The 10,427-nt window shown below is 52.0% G+C and overlaps 1 protein-coding gene across 1 annotated transcript; it reads left to right on the top strand.

Moving 5' to 3' along the window:
* The first annotated feature begins 4,049 nt into the window (after window positions 1–4,049).
* On the top strand, window positions 4,050–8,896 carry LOC134380982 (serine protease 41-like). The gene is made up of 6 exons (XM_063101082.1): window positions 4,050–4,170; window positions 4,223–4,249; window positions 4,526–4,691; window positions 5,386–5,669; window positions 8,133–8,290; window positions 8,657–8,896. Exons 1-6 carry the CDS (start codon window positions 4,050–4,052, stop codon window positions 8,894–8,896), a joined length of 996 nt encoding a protein of 331 aa, XP_062957152.1.
* The last annotated feature ends 1,531 nt before the right edge of the window (window positions 8,897–10,427 follow it).

Here is a 10,427-nt window from a genome sequence, read left to right as displayed (position 1 = left end):
GCACTCTTAAGGTGGCCAGGGGTGGGGGGACTTGGGATGGCATCAACTCTACTGGGCCCCCCATCAGCGTCCCCTGACCCCAGCACCTGTGTGGCCAAGGGACCAGTCCAGCACGGCTGACTCAGCCGGCTCCCTGAACTCCCAGATCTGCATTTTGCCACATCCCTAATGCTGGAGCACAAGAGGGTGGGAGAAGCTCTGGAATAGACTTCTGACCCCTGACTCCCTGCAGCCCCTGCCTCAGAGAAAATGCACCCACCTGAAGCAAACCCTGCTCACCTGTGAGGCTGAGGAGGAAGGTTGGAGAGGGTTCTGGTTCCCAAACCAGGGAGGGTACAGAACCTAGGAAGCTTTCCTCCCTGCTCACCATCCAATAGCTGACCAGCTTTGGGAGGATTGCCTTTCTCACCGTGACTGCACCAGAGAGTGCCATGGTTTAGTGGAGGTGTTGTCCCTTTGACCCCTGGGGTGCTATGCAGGGTTGGAGTGCAGGGGAGGCCCTGCCTGGTGAGGAGGGTCAGCCCATCCACACAGAGTAAGATGGAGACCAGCTGAGAGTGGGTAGCACAGGGCTGGGAGAGGGGGAGTGGACTCCCAGGCGTGACTGGAGTCAGTGTGGCTGGTTCCGGTTCCAAGGACAAGGGGGTGAGTACAGTGGCCCTTTCAAAGTTTGAGGGCCAATCTTAGTGGAACAAGCCTGTGTCTGAAACAAGTAAAAGCAAGGTTTAAGAAAAGAAAGGATGATGAAAGAACTGGGGTTGATGAACCTTTCATTCCTGGGTGGCTACACTATCAACACAAGATAACACTCAACATGGGGTCTTATATAGCAGGGCCCACCTCCTGCAGTAAGGAGGACATGCGTAGTATTCAGAATAGTTCCTATCCCTGCTGACTGTACTACAGGAGTCTCTTCTGTCTATTCTGGGTGCGAGAGCAGTCGTGTGTAGATGTAAATTCCAAGAGCCCCCCGAGAAATTCCATAGGTGTGAAGGTCCATGAGGTTCCCATGTGTGTGTCCCTTGAGCCTGAGCAGCTAGGATGCATGGAGTAGCCCATGTGCATCTGTGTTAAAGCAGGCAAGAGACCCTACTCGGTCAGGGTGCACCCATGAGATAGGTCAATGGGCAGGGCCGCAGCCTTGCAGAAATGCAATGATCCTCCACACATCCCTCTTGCAGTGTCGGAGGCACAAAATGCTGACAAGAGCCATCCTATCTCCCGACAGAGACACAGAGACTGTGGATGGCTCTGTGACAAATATCCAGTGGGAAGGCCCCACACATAGCTGCCCAGTAGAGTACTTTGTTCAGATGCCGGTAGCCCCAGGAGGCTACAAACGGGTCTTGACAGAAAAAACCACTTACCTTGAACTGGTCTTTGCACACCTAGTAGTATATGCAACAGCTCAAAATAGTGTAAAGAGCCTGGTGTAGTATTTGGACCACTGAGTTCCATTTCTTCAAGACATCGCATCTGTTAAGGTGTAGCAAACATCTCTAATTCTCAGTGATTTGTTCTGTAGTGAAATGTAATTGCAACATGACCATATTGCAATATGGTGTAACACAGGTGTAGTTGGCAAAATTCAACTACCTCATGTAAATAAGTCATGTGATAATACTGATATTGATGATTGAATGTACTGAGAGGTTGAGTTAAAGCCTCCTCAGGGTGTAATACTGGTGGAAAATGCGTGGGCTGAGGAAGAACTGGATCCAGTTAGTCATCAGATAATCTCAGCACTAATAGTTCTGCCCAAGCTTATCATAAGGTATAAACAGTGTAGATCAATGGGGAAAATGAATTATCAAATTGGTACTAAATATAAAATTGTATGTAAGTGCTTTATAGTACTAATTAGTTGGTTTCAATCTATCCCTGTCCCATACACCGGCTCCTCCAAATGTCAGACATATTTATATTGATACGCTTGCTGAACGTGTTATACAAATCCTATATGTGAGGAGTTTGACTCCTGGTGAAGAACCAATGTGTGATTGGTTCCGTGTGACACGGAAGGAGCTGTCCTCCCAGTACCAGACTTGAGCACAACCAAAGCACTGTGGTCTCTGAAGGGAGCTGTGGTCAAGGTCTCAGGCCCCCCTGGCTGGCCGTGCTCTTAATCACATTGGTAGCCTCGATGTCCTGCATTTCTTTATGTGAGGCCTTGGGCTGAAGTCCTCTTCAGGTGCCTTGGCTGAGGCCTCCTCATGGAGGGAGGAGGTGGAACCCTTCAAGTCACCTTCTTCACTGAGTCTGTCCCCAGGATTTTTCCACTACTAGCCCTTTCTTCACTTATCCCCCAACCTCAGAGTCCAGAACAATGCCAGAGACTTTTGTTGGAGTCTCCCTCAACACTGAGACCACCCCACGTCTGCACAAATCCACCTGGCCCTGAACTCGTGGGTGTGCTCCTCCCTGGGGAAAATAAAAAGGGAAGAGTCCGCACTTCCTCTGGTTTTAGAGTCTCCCTAGTTCCAGCACAGTAAGTGATCAATGGCGTAGCTTTCATTGTTGGCTTGTTGCTTTAATCCTCTCCTCCAACACCTGACAGCTCAGCTCCCTCTCTCCAAGGTCAGCTGAGCTCCTGGAAATGCTACATGTAGATGCTTAGACAAATATTGTTCATTTCGCTGTAATGGTCAGGCATAGCCTTTACAGCAACAGGTGCACCAGGCTGGCTTGGGGTGTTCAAAGCTGCACATCCCATAGAAAGACTGACCCTTGTCTAGCTCATGGGAGGAAACCTATAACCTTCAAATGTCCTGCCTCAAAGAAATATCTCCGCCTACCTGGGGCCTTGTCCACCCCAGAGATTTTATGCTAATAACATGAGTGATGGCGGGGCCATGGGCCATGCACTATCAGCTTGACCTCTGTTGGCACTGGAACCAGGTACCTAATGTCAGCCATGTAGACGCTCCAGGCCAACATGACCAAACCGCAACAAAAATCCTGAATACCAAGGCTCAGGTGAGCTTCCCTGGTTGGCAGCACTTCATGTGTGCTGTGACGCTTCAATGCTGGGAAAATTAAGTGCTGCCCACAAGATTTTGCTGGGAGAGGACCACTGGAGGCTCTCGCCTGGTCTCTTGGACTCTGCCCTATGCCCCTTTCCCCCTTGTTGATTTTAATCTGTACTTTCACTGTATAAGCCACAACCATCTGAGTTCTGTGAGCCCTTCCAGTGAATCAGTGACCTGAGGGTTGTCATGTGGACTGGGACTCAGGTGTCCATTCAGATCTAGGATTGAAGAGCCAGCTTGGAGGGCCAGCCTGTGGCTCACTTGGGAGAGTGTGGTGCTGATAACACCAAGGCCATGGGTTCGGATCCCTATATAGGGATGGCCGGTTAGCTCACTTGGGAGAGCATGGTGCTGAAAACACCAAGTCAAGGGTTAAGATCCCCTTACCGGTCATTTTCAAAAAAAAAAAAAAAAAAAAAAAAAAGAGCCAGCTGGGTTATGTTGGTAGCCCTGCAACATGCCTGACAAGAAAGGAGAGTTGCCTGTAGTCTCCATGTACTTGTGTGGTGTCCAGTGTATGGAAGCGTGTATGGAGGCTAAGAGCTCTCTAGGGTGAGGCCAGCTTTCATTCTGTGGATCCTGTAAAGGACCATCACTTTTGGTAGCAGCCGACCCACTGCTAGGCACCAAACTGTCCTACAGGGAGGATTTGTCAATGTGCTTTAATGGGGCCTCTGGCTGTGGCCAGTCCTTGGTCCTGGAGGAGACAGCAGAAGGAGGAAAGGGGGCAATGAAGCGGGCAGCCGTGACCCCTGGGCAGCAGACAAGAAGGGGAAGGTCAGGTCCACAGGTGCCTGGGCCATAGCAAGAAGTGTGGTTGGGGGACCCACCCCCACGTAAGAGCTGAACGCCAGGACACTGCGGGGCCTGAGCATCCCAGACAGCCCCTGGCCCAGGTGGTGGAGCTGGGAGACGGCGCGAGGCCAGCGCTCCCACCGCTGCCTCTCCCGCAGGGGGCGCCCAGGCGGGCGGTGGAGCAGGAGGAAGCAGAGGGGGCGCCAGGCTGCGGGAGAGGAGGCCATGGGCGCGCGGGGCGGGCCGCTGCTGCTGGCGCTGCTGCTGTCGCCGCTGCTGTCGCCGGCGGGACCCGGGCAGCCGGGTGAGCTCGGGGGCGCTGCTGGACGGACAGGGCTGGATGCGGGCGGGCGGGGAGCGTGGAGCCGAGGGGAGCTCACCTTCTCGCCTCCTCCCAGCGCCGCAGGAAGCCGACCCAATGTCAGGTAAGGCGCCCAGGACGCGCGCTTCCCTGCGCCGCGCACCCAGCCGGGGCGCAGAGGGCGCCTCATCTGTCCTCTCCTGTGCGCAGGTCCCATGAACACGACGCTGCTGTCGAGTAAGACGGGTCCTCGGGGGAGGAACTACGACGTGGGGAGGGTCCCCAGCATCACCTCCTGACGCAGCCAGACTCGGATGGATGCGCGGTTCCCCGGGGGGTGGGGCCGGGCGGGGTGGGCCTGTCTCCCGCCGCTCAGCCGCGGGTCGGTGTGTCCATCCAGGGCCCTGTGGCCTCCGGTCCATCGCGCCGCTGATCGTGGGCGGGGAGCCGTCGGTGCGCGGGCGCTGGCCGTGGCAGGCCAGCCTGCGCCTGCGGAAAGCGCACCGATGCGGAGGGAGCCTGCTCAGCCGGCGCTGGGTGCTCACGGCTGCGCACTGCTTCCGAAGGTGAGGCGGGGGCGGGGGCGCGGGTGCCGGGTCTGTGCAGGCACCTGAGTGCAGGTTGCACGTGGATTCTGAGCCCCAGGCTTGGCTGACGCTGGGCAAACGTACACGAGTTCTCCAGGGTTGCCCTGGACGGAACCCTGTTCAGGTTCTTTGAGAACGTTTTTTCAGGATGTTTTTCCAGAACGTTCCCATGCACGTTTTGTTATACTTTTCTTATTTGTAACCGAAAGGGCACCACCATTTGTACCCCCCTCATTCCACCTTCCTACCACCGGTGTGGGAGGTTGGCCTGACGTGGGGGTAAGTGCTGAGCACCCCGCAGGAAAGCTATTTTGACTCCATTTGGCTGGGTCCTGCATCGGTGCGCGCGCATCTGATCATTCCTTTTTGGGCTGCATAGGGCCCTCTAATTTGCTGGATTTTCGTATCCTAGGACAGCTCCGTGAGGTGCCAAGACCACATGGGGTGTGGTGGCCGGGCATGGGGGGACCCTTCTCCTCCAGCTCCGACAGTGCCCACGTTCTGGGACTCTGGCTGTGGCCTTTATGGGCTCCCCCATTTCACAGGGGGCCCTTTGGCCATCAGAAGGACTTGCTAACAAACCCCAGTCTCACCTCATGAGTGGGCCCCCAGCTGTGGACAGGTGGCCGGCCCTGCTTCCACGGCCCATGACTGCTCCCTCCACCCCTGCCAGTCACCGTGACCCTTCCGAGTGGACGGTCCAGTTTGGAGAGCTGACTTCCACGCTGTCTCCCTGGAACCTGCGGGCCTACGTCAACCGTTACAGGGTGTGGGATATCCTTGTGCACCCCAGCTACAGGGGGATTTTATTCAACGACATCGCCCTGGTGAGGCTGGCCTCCCCTGTCTCCTACAACAAGTACATCCAGCCCATTTGTGTCCTGTCTTCTACCTTCATGTTCGAGCACTGGCCTGACTGCTGGGTGACCGGCTGGGGAGACATCAGCGAGAATTACAGTGAGGCTGGGGACAGTGGGGTGGTGAGAAGGGTGGTGGGGGTGAGTCAGGCACTCGTCACCACCCCCTGTTGCAGCCACACCAGCCACAGCAGCCCCCTGCTTGGTTGTGGGGTGCAGCTGGGGCCCCTCCTGCCCGCGCCCGCAGCTTCCTCTGCTCACGTGCTTTTCTACTGCTGCTCCCACCTGCAAGTGCACGAACCACTCAGTTCTCTCCCTTCCTGAGACTACGTGGGCCAGAAGCGTACAATTCAATGATGTTTAGTATATTTAGAAAATTGAGCTACCATTGCCACTACCTAATTATAGAACATTTTCATCATCTCGAAAAGAAAGCCTTCCTCCTTAGTCTTTATGCTCAATCCTCCCATTCTCTAGACCTATAGCTGTGGAAACTGCTAATCTGCTTTATGTCTCTATGTATTTGGCTGTCCTGGACATTCCACATGTGGAATCACACAGCATGTGGCTGTTCGTGTCTTTCAGGTGTGCCCTCTTTTTAGCATGTATCAGCTTTTAGCATTCTTTTTTTTTTTTTTTTTTTTTTTTCTGTGTGTGGTCTAATTCATGTAATATTAAATTAACAATTTAAACTACACTATTTAAATTATTGACAGTAGAGAGTTGGACCCTGTGTATTTTTACCTCATTTTGCCAATATCAGCTGTTTATTTGGAGCACTTAATCTACCTACAAGTAATTAGTGATCAGGAAAGTATTACTTCTATTTTGTTATTTTTTTTTATATCTTGTCTTACATTTTTTTTTATATGTGTATCCATGCCATATCTTTTTTGTTTCTTACTTTCTCATTTTGTGGTTAACTAATATTTTAGTGTACCGTATTGATTCTCATTTCCTATTCTTTATATTTTTTAGTTATTTTCTTATTGGTTTTCCTAGGGGTTGAAATTAATATCATAAGCTTATAAGAATCTATTTTGATTAAATGCCAGTTTAGATTCAATAGTGTGCAAAATCTCTAGTCCTATTCAACTCCATTTCTCCACTCTATGTTGTTATTGTCACAATTTACATCTTTATGCACTACAAATTACCATTAACATAGATTTATTATTACCTGCTTTATGCATTTCTCTTTTAAATCATTTAGGAAAAAAGAGGAGATATAAACAAAAAATAAAGTTATACTGGCTTGTATACTTACCTGTGTAGTTACCTTCACCAGTGATTTTGGTTTGTTTCACTTTCAGTTACCATCTAGTGTCCTTTTCTTTCAGTCTGAAGGACTCACTTTTCCATTTTTTAAGGATAGATCTCCTAGTTATGAATCCTCTCAGCATTTGTTTATCTGGGAAAGTTTTAATGTCTCCTGTCTTTTTTGATGGAGAGTTTTGCCTGATATAGAATTCTCATTTAAGTGTTTATTTCATTCCATACTTTAAATCTGTCATTCCACTGTCTTTTGGACTCCATTATTTCTGAATACAATCAGCAGTTAATATTGGTGAAGTTTCCTTATCTTTGTGGACTGGGTTCTGTTTTGCTGTTTATGATTCTTTTTCTTTTGATTGTTGGATTAAAATGTGTCTCAGCACGATTCTCTTTGTGGTTATTTTAGTTGGAGTTCGTTTAGCTTCTGGAAGTTGTAGATTCATGTCTTACACCAAATTTGGGAACTTTTGGCCTGGCTCTTGCAGTTGTACTGTATTAATCATAAAAAATCTGACCTGTTGATCAGTTGTGGGTGGGAATGACTTGCAGTTTTGGAAGTTGGGAATGGCATGGTTGAGGGGCCTGTCTGGTGAAGGCTGCAAACCCTCCCTTCATGTGGGTTCTGGAGAAGCTTGCTAGTGGCTTTGCTGGCCTGGGAGACAGGACCGTGCACTCTGAACCACCCTTCACCCCTGCAGACTCCAAGTAGCTTCATGGAAAGTGCACTGCTGTGGCTTTTCCATAATCTGGTGGCTGCTCCATGGGCTGGTACTGGTTCCTTGCACTGTACCATGCCAGTGCAGGGAGCCACTGGGGCTTGGAATTGTCAGAGTAGTCCCTCGTCCCTCTCACTGCATCCTTTTACACCTTCAGGAACTCTGCAGGTCTCCCCTCCTATTCTCCTGAGTTCCAGTGATCTCAGGATGGCAGTTTTTGTGTTTTAATAGTTGTGATTTAATTGTCTATTAAGACATCTGGTGACGTCACTTATTTCTTGCAGTTTTGGAGGTTGGGAATTCCATGTTTGAGGGGCCCATCTGGTGAAGGCCTTTTTACTGGCGGGGGGGGTGGCTCTTTGCAGAGTCCCAAGGTGGTGCAGGGTATCACACAGTGGGAGGGCTGAGCGTGTTCACATGCTCTCTTCCTGTCTTTATAAAGCTTTGGAGGCGACAGACACTCAAATCATAACAGCCCCTCCCCACCAGTGTACATGTGGCCTCCTGCCTCCCCCTGCCCCATATGGGAGAGGAGAGGCTAAGATTGTGGTATTTCTCTGTTCTATTCCCAGCACACCGGCTGCCTCCCTACAAACTCCAGGAAGTGAAGCTCACAATCTTAAACAACACCAGGTGCAATTACCTGTTCAAACAGTCCTCTGCTCGTAGTGTAATAAAAGAAACAATGGTTTGTGCTGGTGCTGAGGATGGCAGTGTAGACTCCTGCAGAGTGAGTGTCCCTACCCTACCAGGGAGTCCCACCCTTCCCAGCCCCAGGCCTGAGAGCAACCCCCATGTCCCTCCACTAACCCCCCCTTGGAATTTGTTCATGAGCATACACTTGCAGTCCTTATTTGTCCGGCCTGTGAAAGTACTTCTCATTTTCCATAAATTTTAACCTCTTTTGGTCATCACACCAACCCTGAGAGGCTGTTGCCCCACTTTGAAGATGCAGAAACTGAGGCTCAGTTGCTGCTAGGGGGAGGAGTAGGATTTGCACCAGTCTACCCAGCTCCACAGCCATCCTGCTCTTCCAGCCTGTCTGCTGGCCTTACGCATCCCACCCCAGATCAGGCTCACCCATTCTGCTCCCCAGGGTGACTCAGGTGGACCCTTGGTCTGCAACAAGAATGGGCTATGGTATCAAGTTGGAGTTGTGAGCTGGGGAGAAGGCTGTGGTCGGCCCAATCGGCCCGGAGTCTACACCAACGTCAGTGTATACTTCCAGTGGATCCGGATGCTAATCCCCTGCAGTTCACCAAAGCCAGACCCCTGCCAGTGGCTGCTGCTGCTGCTCACTCTGCTGTGGGCTCCCCGACTCCTGCAGTCGGCCTGAGTCTACCATAGCCTGTGGGAGTACAGTGGGTGCCACAGTGCCTGCACACTCCCCCAGGCTTGGGCACTCCAGGGTCAGGGTCAGGACTGCCTGCATCAGGCTCCTTTCCCCTTCTGTCCCATTTGCTAATAAACATGTGCACATGTTCAGGTGGATGCCTTGCATAGCTTTCTGGGGAACCAAGTTCCTTCCTGGACAACTCCCCCCTGTTCACCCATGTCCAGTTCAGGCCAAGACCCCACCCAAACTCATAACTCTTTGTCCAGGTTTTGGTTGCAAACAGCAGCACTCTCTCTGGTTAGTTGGATCAGAAAGATAAATTATGGAAGGACACGAGGAGCTCCAGGGTGCCTGGTGACTGAGAAGTCAGGGGGTGGGTTTGCTGTGGAGGAAATGCTCCCAATCAATAATCCCCTCCCTACCATTGCACAAATGCCAGATGTTCCTGGTCTTACCATGATCCCCTCAAATGCTGACTTGGGACCAGGACTTGGTGCAGGTAGTTTATTTGGGAGGTGATCCCACAAAGCACAGAAGAGGGAGTGGGGAAACTAAGGCAAAGAAGGAAGAAACACCAATGAATTTGCAAAAACAAGGAGGTTGCCATCATGGGTAACTGAGGCACAGTCTTGCTGGGGACTCTTCATTGGCCCACAGAGGACAAGGACACTAGGGGTGGGCATTTCTCTCTTGACCACCCCCCTCACCCCCATGTGGAGCAGACCGCTGGTGAGGCTGACAGTGCCTAGGGAGCTGCGGCACCATAAGATGCCAGCGCTGGGGGGACTTGGGACAGCATCAACCCTTTTGGCCCCCTTCAGGGTCCTCCAACCCGAGCATCTGGACGGCCAAGAGACCAGTCCAGCACGGCTGACTCAGCTGGCTCCCTGAACTCCAAAGCAGATCTGCATTTTGCCCGATCCCTAATGCTGGAGCAAAGAAGTTGGGAGAAGCTCTGGCCCAGACTCATGGCCCTGACCCCCCACAGCCTCTGCTTCAGGGAAAATGCACCCACCTGAAGCAAACCCTGCTCACCTGTGAGCCTGAGGAGGAGATCTGGAGAGGAGGTCCGGTTCCCCACACCAGGGAGGGTGCACCCCTAGGAAGTTTTCCTCCCTGCAGGACCCCTTCACTGACCAGCAGGCACCTGAGCTGACTGCAGGTGGAATTGCCAGTCCCACCTCAATTGCAGCAGGGAGTGCCTTGTCCAGTGGAGGGATTGTCCCTTTGACACCTTGGGTGCCAGGCAGGGGTGCGGGTAGGGGAGGCCCTGTCTGGGAGGAGGCTCAGCCTGTCCACAGAAAGGAAGATGGAGATGGGGTGAGGGTGGGTAGCACTGGGCTGGGGTGGGGTCTGGGGTTGACTCCTAAGTGTGACTGGAGTCGATGTGGCTGGTTCCAATGGCCAGCAGGTGAGTCCACTGCCCCTTTCCATGGTTGAGGGGCTGGGGACATCTCAGTGGAGCTGGACAAGGTCAGCAGGGATGGAGGTGGGCAGAAGGAACAAATTCTAAGACAACAGGTGGGTCACA

Source organism: Cynocephalus volans, chromosome 6 (genome assembly GCF_027409185.1).
Source record: "Cynocephalus volans isolate mCynVol1 chromosome 6, mCynVol1.pri, whole genome shotgun sequence".
NCBI classification, from domain to species: domain Eukaryota; kingdom Metazoa; phylum Chordata; class Mammalia; order Dermoptera; family Cynocephalidae; genus Cynocephalus; species Cynocephalus volans.
Note: the sequence above shows the minus strand (reverse complement) of the source record. Positions and strands in the feature narration are given on the sequence as shown.